General features: G+C 33.0%; 1 protein-coding gene across 1 annotated transcript; it reads left to right on the top strand.

The window, feature by feature from the left end:
- The first annotated feature begins 1,219 nt into the window (after window positions 1–1,219).
- On the top strand, window positions 1,220–3,235 carry LOC131028440 (isoeugenol synthase 1). Its single transcript, XM_057958697.2, has 5 exons — window positions 1,220–1,415; window positions 1,513–1,647; window positions 2,304–2,538; window positions 2,681–2,884; window positions 2,977–3,235. Exons 1-5 carry the CDS (start codon window positions 1,239–1,241, stop codon window positions 3,174–3,176), a joined length of 951 nt encoding a protein of 316 aa, XP_057814680.2. The 5' UTR covers window positions 1,220–1,238; the 3' UTR covers window positions 3,177–3,235.
- Window positions 3,236–13,405: the final 10,170 nt, after the last annotated feature.

Raw genomic sequence — 13,405 nt, 5'->3', positions numbered from 1 at the left:
AGATTTCAATATTGAATAATATTTTCTTCAAGAACTACAACTATTATTAATATTTTCTTTTTAAGTGCATTTTTTAAATATTTATTTTTTAAACTTAATTTTGTGAAGTTTAGATTAGTAAGGTAATAATCTAAATTATTATTATGAAAAATTAAATAATAAGAGAATTGAAATATTAATATTATAAAACATATAATTGAGTGACTTTTCCTTTTCCTAATTAAAAACATATTAGCATTATGATATTAATATGAAATAATATTATATTTTTTATTATAATTTTTATATTACATTATGCTCAAACTATTAAGTAAATTAAATTATATTATATTACTATTTTATTTTAAACCACACTAAATTATATTATATTTCTAATATTCTCTATTGCCGCTTTCCCGAGGCTTTTTGAAATCCATCATCTGTAGTGAATTTGTCCTTTCTTGAAACAAGTTTCTAATTATGCATGCCTAATTTTACTCCGTAAAAATAGAAGGATGGATGAAAGGTCGCGTTAATATTTTATTTATTCTAAGGTTTGCGTATTTCAGTGCAACCATGGAACACGTGCCATGACTGTAGGGCAGCTTGGACGGCGATTATGAAATTTTTTGGAGGATTAGACGTGTAGGAAATGAATGGCTACTGATAGAAGGATGGCAATTGGGCCCTCATCCACCTTTTATTCGTACGTTTTGAACTGTGAGTATTGGGCGGCAATTGATAAACGTTTTCTTCAATTACCATTAATAGTAATCACTTCACCTAATTATCCGAAAAGCTTTTTGGAATGTGTTAGTGAAAAAATGAAATTGTTGACTTCACGTTTCACAGACAGATTATTTAATTCCCTGTCGTTCGTTTACTGGTGCAAAGAATTGTAGGGCCCAAAACGCTAGTAAACAAAGAAACTTGTAGTCAACTCCGAAAAATTAGAGATAATGTAAAACATTTGGAAGCCATTACCATTCATAATACAAATAATAACGTTGATCATAATATTTATTCTCAATCTCCTCCTATAAATATATCCTTCATATAACGAAAAGTTCAAATGAAGAGCTCATCAAGGCGTTCACTGAACAAACTGGTTATATTTTTGTTTCCAGTTTGTTTCATCAAGAGATATAGATAACTCGCTGTGTTTGTTTAGACTGTCTTGAGTTTTCATTTTAAGTTGTCTTACACAGTCAGTTATGATTTTGCAGTGAATTAATTTTATGGAAAAGGAGGTTGCGAAGATGAATAGAATATTAATAATTGGAGCAACTGGGTACATTGGTAAATATATGGCGAAAGCCAGTGTCTCACTTGGCTACCCAACATTTGCTTTTGTGCGTCCTTCCACTGCAGCTCCTCATTCCTCCAAATCACAATTACTCCAACAATTCAGAGATGATGGTATTGTCATTCTTCAGGTCAGTGATTCGAATCTCACAATGATATTCATATTGGTTTTGATCTTATGTCCTTTAACCAGAAGGATCCATTTAACACTTTTGTTGACGGGAGCAGGGATCTTTAGATGACCATAACAGCCTTGTCAATGCAATCAAGCAAGTAGATATAGTAATATCTGCAGTTGCCATTCCCCAGCATTTAGATCAGCTTAATATTATAAAGGCTATCAAGGAAGCAGGAAATATAAAGGTAATAAATGGCTTCTGAATTTCTGTCTCACATAACCAACTTGTGAGTAGGAAGGCATCCTCTATTTAGACTCTAAGTTCAAATTGGATTCTCATCTAGATGTGGTAGAGTCATTGTGGATTTTCATCTAGATGTGGTTCAGTCATCATGAATTCTTGCAAAATTTTTTGAGACTTATTATAAATAGCAAGTTTTTTTAGGAGACTTACTATAAATAGTAATTTCGACATTAATTTTACATGTAGTTGTGCGAGTCAAACTTACTATATTTAGTAAGTTGTCCTCAATTAGAACTCTGCAAATCGGTTTATTTATGCTGCTCGAAGTCATTTTTTGATGTACATTTTTCAGATTGTTGTAACTCTTTCAGAGAATCAATACAAAAGATATTTGACAGTAATTTTTTACTAATATATTTTTATCAAATTTTTCCACACAAAATATATGTATTATGTGCTATTATTCTTCTCAGCAATTTACTGCATTTGTTATTTTTCTTACAGTTTATAGTCAGGATAGGGAATCATCCAATAACAGAAAGGGTGACCTATAGTTTATGCGGCAGATCAAAAAAAAATTACACTTGTGATTGTTCAATAAACTTATAATTTATTATGGCATTCATAACATTTTATGTATTCTTTTTGTTCAAATAGAGGTTCTTGCCATCAGAATTTGGCAATGAAGTGGACAGAATCAAAACGTTGGCTCCCTTTCAGAGAATAAATGATATTAGGAAGACCATTCGTAGGGCAACTGAAGAGGCAGGGATTCCATACACTTTTGTTTCTGCCAATTCTTATGCTGCTTATTTCGTCGACTATTTTCTTCATCCTCGACAGAAATCACCACCACAGGAAGTTGTTATATATGGAGATGGTTTTACTAAAGGTATACGCAGTACTTCAAACTTTAGTTAGAGAATGAGGGTTGAACATCACCTATTATCGAATTCTATTGTGATTTTAGATCATTTATGCGATATTTAGTTTTACTTAAAGAATTTTGAATGTTTCTTCACATTGTTGTTCAGCTGTCATGAATTTAGAAGATGACATCGCCACTCTAAACATAATGGTAGCCAATGATTCCAGAACACTAAACAAGCTAGTGATTTACAAGCCTCCAATAAATGTGATTAGCCAGAGCGAGATTGTTTTACTGTGGGAAAAGAAAACGGGACGGACTCTTAAAAAGGTCTATTTGCCTGAAGCTGAGATGGTGAAGCTCTCTGAAAGTAAGATGAAATCATTCGATACATACTTTTCATTATTTCTTGATATCTATAATCCAAAATAAAGATTCTAATTCTAATGTGTATCAATGCAGCTTTGCCTGATCCAGATAACATCCCCGTTTCAATTTTGCACAGTATTTTTGTTAAAGGTGATCAAACCAACTACGAGTTGACTACTGAAGATCTGGAGGTTACTAAACTTTATCCAGAATATAAGTTTACAAGCATTGATGAATTTCTGGACATCTGCAAGTCAAACCCACCAGAAGCAAAACTTGCATCGTTTGTATAGCAGATGTCAATGGATTGTGCTACCATAGATTTTTCCCCGATAAATTCTAGATCGATGGTTGGGATATATCGATACATTGTAATATTTCTCGGATTAACTAAATAAATAAGCTGTTCTTAGAATGAGTATGTACTTGTATAAAGGTATATTTTGCTTTTCCCTGCTAGTGTTGAATTTACTTTGTTTATTTTAATTTTTTTTTCTTAATATAAGCAAATCATATTTCAGTAAGAAAATGAGCTCCATTCTTGTTGGTATGATAATTTCTTCCACTTGTTGGAAGAATCTGTACGAAGCAGTTAACTGTATTTGTGCATGAATATGCGTATGTGTTTTTTTAATTTTTGGTCATTTTTATTTTGTTGAAAGTCTCTATATAATAAGGCTATAAGACTATTGCAATGCAATTATTATTTTTGGTCTTTTGATCAGTTGATCCTTGACCTTGTGATCAAAAAGATTTGGTAGTATTTGTAATCTCATTTGAATGAAAAAAAAAATTACCTACAATTAAACAAAATTTATGTATTTTTTAAATTCTTCAATCCTGAATTGTGATTTCCTCTAATAAAGAACGACCAACCAAACTCAAGCCAAGCAATCTTGAAGAAGAGGTCGCCCCCCTACAGAGACAAGTTGATTACTAATAAATACAATTGGTTTTAATACTTCTACTTATATCAGATCTACCATTCAATTAAAAAAAACAAATTTTGTGGGTGTTATGACAGATCTAGCTTCTGAAAGAAGATTGTCAATATCTTCTAGCCCAGACATCTTCATGTCTTGTGATGAACGATTTGAACATTTGAAATTGCCTGATTTTTTAGTCTACGCCATTAAGTCCTTGGAACAATGTTTATAACGTGAACTAAAGCCATTTACGATTTCAGCCTAAACTAAAATGTGTCGAGTTCATTGGAAACAAAATGCTTGAACTCCCTTGCATGCATGCAAAATGTTATAGCAGAAACAAGGCATGTGAGCAGCTTTCCAAATGCCAGCCACCACCTACAACATTCTGCACAAATGGTAAACTCCAACACGCATGTTTTGTTAGTGCAATGTCTTAGATAATCTTGCCTTCTCTCTTATGGGGAAATGTGAAGGCCTTTGTATTTCCAATCAAAAGTTGACAAAATTATTTTTTCGTAAACATTAGTTAAAATATGGTCAGTTTCTTGTATAAAAGATTACCATAAAATTTTGCACAAGAAAACAAAATGATTTCATTGGTTGTTAAAATCTGGTTTAATCACAGTTAATTGCAGCCCCTTCGCAATAGTTCTAGGCATGGGAGGAACTAATAAGGCTATAAGGCTATTGTAATGCAATTATTATTTTTGGTTTTTGCTCAATTGATTCTTGACCTTGTGATAAAAAAAATTTGGTAGTATTTGTAATCTAATTTGAGCAATGACCAAACTCAAGGCAAGTACTCTTGAATAAGACATACCTGTCGCCTTGAAGAAAACTACAAGGCAAGTTCCTACGGATATGATGAGAGTAAATTCTAAGAAAGCACAAACGACCAAGACTGATGTTCTATTTGCTAAGTAACTGGCAATGCACACACAACAAAACACAGAGATCTTTGAGACAAAACAAACCATTTTCTATTAATCATAAAAAGATATTTATGAAAAAAATTCAAACTCACATTACAAAAGGATTACAAACTAATCATCTACAACTATCTTTAGTTGTAGCCAATCTCAAACTTATAAAGTTATCTGATGCTATACACTAACATCTGTCTTTGTCTAGATCTACCTAGTGTTGCACTACTCATTCTTCTATCCTCTATTTTGCCTAGATTCAACGAACATGTTGCTGTAGACAATACTAAACCATTCAAACTTACCAAACTTCATTGTCAAAACCATTCAACTGTTGTTAATATGATTTAGGTGAAAAGAGTGATAAACATTCCAAAAAGATTTCCAACTGATGGCCTTTGATAGATAGGTGATTGACGGGAAGGTTTACCTATTTTGTCATGTAGGCCTTGGTGGACCTGTAATAGATGTACGTTTTAAAATTTTCTTTACTTAGACCTACTAGTTTTCTATTTATGGTTGGTCGGTTATTCGTCAATTGGTGAAAATTTGCCACTAAAAAATACATTGTCGGATCTCATATTCATGCATTAAAGTAGAGATGAGTTCTAATGTGAATTATGGTCTCTGATCTGTAACAATATCTCGTAGAACACCAAACTAGTGAAAATCTCAAAATACAGAAAGTCAGCAACTTTAGTATCTCAAGCATGTTTTAGTTCAACAACTTCTACCCATTTGGTTACATATTATGTACAAACCAAGATATATTTTATATTCCTAGAGAGGGGATTAATTGGTCCCACAAAATCGAGATCCTATTTTTCAAAGGGCTCAATGGATAACTCAGGATGTAGAGGCATTTCATCTAAACATGTGGGACAACCCATGCATTGACACTTGTCGCAATGCTGAACATATCTTGCAATGTTTTTGGATTGTAGGTCAATAATATCTTGTAGTAAGGATTTTGTGGGCATTCCTCTGGGTTGCAAAATGACCCCCGCAAGGTTCAAAGTAGCATGCACAAAGTATATCAAAGACATCATCCTTACCTACACATCGTCACATGACACTTTAAATGTTGGTACAAAAGAGAATCCCATTGATCAACATGTATTGGCCACTAAGGCCAGTGAGCTTTCGGCATTCCCTTGGTGAAAAGTGTGGAGGAAATTGGCATGCGAATAAATAGTTTGCAATGTCTGCAAACCATAGACTCTTTAAGTTGAAATAGCAAAGAGATGTTCATTTGGAAAAGCTTCATCGACTAGTACTACAGGTTCATCTCGTTGATACAACCTAAATAAAAGTCCGCAACCACATTTTCTCAACTAGTCTTATTAAGTATAGTTATATCAAACTCTTGCAACAATAATAACTATCTAATCACTCTTCCTATTACTACTAGTTTATTCATTAAGAATCTTATTGGAGAGTGATCAATACGAGTAAAAATCTTATATTAACCAATAATGTAATGACAATTTATTCACTGCATATACTACAAACAAAAATTATGTTTTAGTCACAGTATAGTTTACCTCATTACCTCATTATCAGTGTAATTCTTACTCATATAATAAATTGAGTAAAAGAGTGAATCCTCCTTTTGTCCAAACATTGCCCCCATTGAATTGTTTGAGGCGTCCATGTGGATATGAAATGGTAACTCCCAATTTGGTCCATGTAACACTGTTGTTGAAGTGACATTTCTTTTGATTTACTTGAAGGCTTGCTGACACTAATTTGTCCATGAAAAAGCAACATCTGTACCTAACAAGACAAAAAGAGGTCAAGCAAATTTACTAAAATTTTGAATAAATAGAAAATAATATCTAGCATTTTCTAAAAAGCTACAAACATCTTTTTGATTGGCTAGAGTAGGTAAAGCCTAAATTATTTGTACCTTCATAGGATCCACTTGAATGACATTTGGAAAAATATAATGACAAGGTAATATACCTTTTGTCATAAGAATGTGATAGTTTTCATGACTCAAAGACAGATTGGTTTCAATGAATTGTTGAAGAACCTTCTCAAGATTCTCTTTGGATTCCTCATATGTGTTAACATAAATAGTGAAAACATCCATGTAAACTTCTACACAATCATGAATTAGGTCAGCAGAAAGTACTCAAAGCCGCTCTTTGAAATGTAGTGGGAGAATTGCATAACCCAAAAGGAAAAATATTATAAGAAAATGTCCCCCAAGGAAAGTTAAATCTTGTTTTATCTTGGTCTTCTAGGGCTATATGGATTTGATTATATCCGCTAAGTCTATCAAGGAAAGAGATTAATTTCTTCCCAACAAGAGTATATAGAACTTGATCAATGAATGATGTGGGAAAATGGTCTTTTTTTGTGGCCTTATTAAGGGTGCTATAATAAACATAGATTCACCACTTCCTATTATTTTTGGGAAATCCCACAAGAGGTGAAACCCATTGACTATCAGAGATGGGGAAGATAAACACTGCATTAAGTATCTTTTGAATCTCTTCTTTAACAATTTCTTCCAAGATTGGATTTAATCTCCATTGTGATTGTCTTATTGGTTGAGTACCTTCCTCAATATATATATGATGTGTAAAAGTAGTGGGATGTATGCCTCTCATATCCTAATATAACCATGCAAAAGCATCATTATGGGAGCGCAATATAGAAATGAGATCATCTAATTGTGAGGCACTTAGCCTTGGATTTATGTTGTGTGCATTAACATCTAATACTTCCATGGATTGTGATTGTACATGTGAACTTATGACAAACATTTGTGTAGCAACCAAGGAAGGATTGAAATTTTCAGAAATCAAGAACATAGCTATATAGACAATCATGTGGCAACGACTGACGTAATGTGAAGCAATGCTGAAATGAGCATCTATCATTTACTAAAGGAAATTTTTCAAATGGACCATAATTATTAAATAAAGTGACCAATTTTTGTAAAACATTATTAAATGAATAATTATTTTCAAGAAAGTTCATCAGAATGTGTCTTCCGATGGCCTTGCGATATCTCGACTTTAATCTATTGTGAAAATTGGTAGCGACTCATCCAATTTACTATCAACCCACATAGGATCTTCCATCTCCTTAAAGGTTGTGCTGGTGGATATGGCATTAGTTGTTTCATCTCTTTTCCATTGGAGATGACCATGTTTCTAGACCTGCAATTAATAAAGCCATCAATAGTAGCCAACCACGATCTTCAAAAAATCAAGGGTTGTCCCCCTACATTAATTTTAGGTTGTAAGATTACAAAGTCTGTAGGATACTCCCTAGAAACAGCAAAAATAACTATATCCTCTATCATACCTTTAGGCTTTACCAAGAAATTAACAGCCATTTAAAGGACTATTGGTGTGGGCCTAAGTACTTGGAGAGCCGATTTTTCCTTAGTTTCATTTGTCATTACATTTACAGTAGCTCCTAGATCAAAAAGTGTATTATGAATCACAATATTACCAATACGCACCTCAAGATCATCGAGCTTCCCAACATGAGGTCAGCAATTTTCCCAATAACTTCGACAATTTTAGGATCATCTTTCTTCTTTTGCCTTCGAGTACATAATTCTTGAACTATTTTTGTATAGACAAGAATGCCCTTTATAGTCTACAAAAAGAGGAATCTTAATGTAACATTCCTCAATTCATTAACAAATTAAATTTAGGTGGAGAAATCTCCTTTGGAGCTTGCTTAGAATGGAATTGATTAGGGAATGGAGGTGTTTTGACTTGGGTTTCTTCAAATTTATTAGGTGAAACATCAATTTTACTAATAGTTAGTCCTTGAAGGGCTTTTCATGATCTCAATTGGACTCTATCTATTTCCACTATATTATCAGGATAAGTGAGTTATCCAGCAACCTCAAGTTATCCAGCAACCTCATTATTATATACTAATTGTGTCACCTTATTATCTAGATTTGGTGATGGTTGTGCAGGCATAGGAGTTGCCTTTGGTTGTTGTGATGTGTTTGGTAATTTATTATTTGATTCCTTTGATATAGGTGGAAGGATTTGTTGTGGTGGCTGATACAAATTAATTATTGTTGGTGCTAGATAAAATGGATATTATTGCGGATATTGTGGTTTTTGTGGCCTCCATGCTTATTACTAGTGCTATGAAGCATATTGGTTTGGCCATTGCTAGAAATAGGGTGGAGGTTGTTGTCATCCTTCATAACATCCAAATTTATTTGAAAAGGGATTAGGTTGACTAGCTCTAGGTACAAGATAATCACTTGTCATACTTGCATACATTGCTCATGGTGGCCAACACATTCACAGGGCCATGGAATATATAGGTTCTTCGATATACTCTATATTAGTCATATCTATAGGAAGAGATTCAAGACGGTGTTTCTACTGGCATCCTCGAAAGATGAAATCTTGGTTTTGTTGTAGGGACATTCCTTGCTATTGTGTATTTTTTGGCAAATTTGACAAAACATAGCTAAGCCTTTTTCAGCCTCTTCTTGTATCTTACGTGTATATAACGTGTCAATTTTTTTACCCCTATGACTTAATAAATCTATTTTAAGGTTTTCAAGTAACATATGTAGTTCTCTTTTAGTGACACTTGATGTACCTCCTCCTGCCAAGCTACTCCTTCCCACATATCCTTGCATTGTCTATGTGGATTGTGAATAATTCCTACGTGCTTTACAAATATCTTCGAAATGTACTTCAAAAATATCACCCCCGCCCATAATATTTAATTATTCCATGCAATCTTTCTGAATTCCTTATACAAAAGATTTCATCCCATACCTCCTTTGTTTTGAAATATTCATGGCACTTAGCATGGAACTTCTCCTTCATATTCTTATAAGTATGAATTGACTATGATCCTAAACTCATAAACCATATGAGGGCTACATCCTTGAAGGCGGTTGGAAACAATTTGACTTTTTGTGTATCATTCTGATAGTCATAACTGTTACACAAAACTTCAAATAAAAAAAAAACTTATCAGGATCTTCCATGGCCAGTCCCCTAAATATTGGTAAGGCAGAGTGAGGGATATTTTCATTGGAGCATCTTTAGTAGGGTGGACAATAGGAAACTCAAAAGTTACAAGATTATTTGGTGCAAGTATCCTCCTAGTGTTGTTGTTGTTATTATTATTGTTGTCACCCATATTGGCTTCAAATGCCCAAGGAGTTTAAATGATTGAAAATGGTTTTTCAACTTACTTTCCACTACGTAGTTCAAAGGAATTAGCAAATTTTCTAACAACTCTAGAATAATTAGTGGCTCTCAATGTAACTTAGAAATTATGTGTGATATGCTAGGTCAAGAAATAATAGAAGGCTCTACAACATGCTTTTCTAGATCAGGCTCAACTACCACTTTCTCTACCAATGGCCTATTTTCTAATTTTGGTTTCCCTTGTTTGGAACTACTTGCTACATCTTTCTTAATGAATCTTCCTTAACTATCTCTATTATGATTCATGCATCTACATAATCTAAAATAGAGCAAACCAAGGTTAATCACCTAGGCAAGGTCAATAGTTGCATGGACTTTCGCCTTGGTGCATTGGTCCTAACTCAACTCACTACAATTTTAGGCCTTTAACACCTTTCCCCTATATCGACACAAAAACAATGGGACAAAAGCTAGGATATAAGATTTGGAGATAATAACTAGTCTTGATGGCTTACTCAAGTTTGTTTCTTGTGTCAATCCAAGAGTTTGTAAGCTTTAGAAAGGTATTGGGGTTGTCTGCCTAAGGGTTAAAGATAACAAGTTAAGTGGGAATGCAATGCAGCTAATACACACAATGATTGCCTAATCATAAATCCAGTTCAATATTCTTGTTTCTATTCTATGACAAGAACTATGCCAGGAAGTGTGATAAGAAGTGTTGTGACAAAAATTGTAATAGGAAGTGTAGTGACAAAAATAAAGAAATCTTTGTTATTGAAATTTCCTTGAGTTATGTATTAAAGTAATATATTTCCTTTTTTTGTTAAATCAGAGTTTCAATTCCCATCTTATATTTTGAATAAACTAATAAACATATAACTAAAGAAAATCAACTTTAAACCAAATTGCAATCAAACCAACTATATTTATGAAAAGAAAATACTGTAAATCACACACCAAACTATACTAATTGGAAAAAGTCACCAGATAACTCAAGCAGTGGGCCTGGCTCATTGATCATTGGATGATGAAACACAAACTTTGTTCTACACCAAACTAAACATACATACACATTGCTTCCTCAAAATTTGTCACAATAAAAATGTCATTCTATTGATATATTACCATGATGAATTCCTCTGAATGCACACATATTTATACTGAGAAAACTCGATAGAGTTTGTTTTGTTATGTTATGGCCTATGGGCTATACCCAACAAACCAAATATATCCAATAGAAATGGTGCTGGCCAAACTATATAATAAACTAACAAGTATCATTTAAACAAAAAATACTTTATAAGTTGTTTTAAACTTTGCTCTCCTTGCCTCGCTACCTTCCCTGTGCTTGGCAGCTTTAATAACGAGCTCTATGTAATAGGGCTCTACACAACTCGTACACTACCTTTACATAAATGTGAGACATAAATGAATGCCTAGGAAAGATTTGGGATTAGATTTTGGTGCTGGAAAATAACAGACAGTTTAGAGAAAAAAGAGATCAGGGAAGAACACTAGTAGTTGCGCATGTATCAATTGTTGTGAGCATTATTGATACTTTTTGTTCTAATAATAGTACAAATAAAAACTATTGTTTGAAACATAAAATATCAATTTTTTTGTGTTTATGCATCAATAGTTGTGACTTTAAAGTTGTGAAAAGTAGCCAATCATGTGATGCCACATCAGCTGCACAAGTATTGGGGACTCTTTTGCACGTCTATTGATCTCACTTGTTTTTGGGGTTGTTTTGGACACCTTGGTAAAAATCATGCTGATGTGGCACCATACTTGATGATGTGGCCCTAAAACTTTAGTTATAAGAAAGGGACTTGCGAAGTAAGCTACTCTAAAAAATTGAGAGATTTAAAATTTCTACCTAAGATTTTGAGAAATGCAAAGTTAAAGTGCATGACTACTGAATCTTCTCTCGTAAATAGACTTGATGAGTTCATTGATTTATCTGAACACTGCATTCCTGACCAAAAAAACAAAATTAACACTAGGATCCACTACTTCTATCTTTTTCAAGCATGTCTTATGAATTCCTGTGGGTAAGCAGATATTTGTCGGTTGGTGGAGGCTGTTTGGCTAGCAGCTTTGGCAAGGACAGGCGCACAGCGTTGAATAGATAATACTGTTCTGAATGGAAATTAATATTCCTGTCTGGTCTATATAAGAAATTTATAAGTAATAGAATTGTTAGTGGAATGGTACTGTATTATAGAAAATGGTCATAAAAATAAAATCAGTAAACACAGATTAATCTTGAGGGGTAACTTTTATCTACAACTACGTAGATATTTTCAATTACAATCTAATATTAAGAATCTTTAGCTTTTGTAAATGATATGGTCAAATGATGAAAGAACGTCTGGGCTTTAGAAGCAATCCCACGTTTCTAAAAATATTTAGTTTTCATTTTCAGTTTTGTTTCTAGATTTAGTACATGAAAATTATACATGTAGTTGTATTGCAAAATGTCTATTTAATTGTCTGTAAAGTATTAAATTATGGTGTTAAATGTCTATTTTTTAATGAGTGTATAAGTTGTTTTCAAGATGTTCAATTTGAATGGCTTAAAAACAACTAATATAGGACGACTTTGTCCTATTGTATTTTATTCTCTTAAAATAAATACTATGTTTAGTTATAGGAAGATAGTGGATTTCAACTTTAGGAATTATATATTTAAGTATCCATTCCTAGTATTAAGTGGATTATTATTATTGCATGCGGCATGTTTTATCTTTGTTGGTCTGTTTTTTCTTTTTTTTTTTGTATGGTAATGTTTCTTGGTAATGATTAAAGGTTTTCATTAATCGATTCTTAACCTTAGTATTACTTCTTCTTCAAGAACACTTACTATTCTACTTTATTGATTAGCTGCAATATTTGTAGATGAAAGGATCATCTTCATGGACAATAGATATCATCCTTAGGTTGCGTGTTTGGTCATTTTGAGGGGTCAGAAGAGTTGGAGAGTTCATTGGAAATGATCTTATTCAAAGACTTTATTTTTGTATGTTTTAAAGAGCTATCTATTAGCAAATTTTACAAAGAGGCTCCCACATGTAGAGGTATTATTTAAAGATTCACTTCATAGGTAGTGTTAATAGAGTAGAGAATGTAGAAATGAAGAAGAAGCTTGTAGTTTTATGAAGTTGAGAGGTAACAATCTATGTATAAATCCTATTCTAATATTCAAATAAAACATGATATATTCACCTTTCTCCTCATGTTAGTGTCAAATTGCCTTCATGATCCTAAGAAATGTGTTATGGGATTTTAGATCCCTTCCATTGACACTCTCCCCTCCAAGACTTCAAATGCGTCAAACTGATTGTAGAGCTATTGATGTCGCCTCCTAGTAAATGGAAATCTTGAAATGACAAGGTTCTAGAGAAATGAAAACGATGATCTGATTAGAGTGCATGTGAGAGAGTATGTTTTCCCATTTTAATTCCTCTAAAATTTGATGACATTTTGAAACCAAGACATTTTCATA

Source organism: Cryptomeria japonica, chromosome 7 (genome assembly GCF_030272615.1).
Source record: "Cryptomeria japonica chromosome 7, Sugi_1.0, whole genome shotgun sequence".
NCBI lineage: Eukaryota > Viridiplantae > Streptophyta > Pinopsida > Cupressales > Cupressaceae > Cryptomeria > Cryptomeria japonica.
The sequence above is the reverse complement of the archived record's forward strand: the minus strand, read 5'-3'. Positions and strand labels throughout refer to the sequence as shown.

Coding starts and splice junctions, on each gene's coding strand:
- LOC131028440 (XM_057958697.2), top strand. CDS start 1,239: ATGAATAGAATATTAATAATTGGAGCAACTGGGTACATTGGTAAATAT. Junction 1,648..2,303: donor AGGAAGCAGGAAATATAAAG/GTAATAAATGGC, acceptor TTGTTCAAATAG/AGGTTCTTGCCATCAGAATT. Junction 2,539..2,680: donor TGGAGATGGTTTTACTAAAG/GTATACGCAGTA, acceptor ATTGTTGTTCAG/CTGTCATGAATTTAGAAGAT.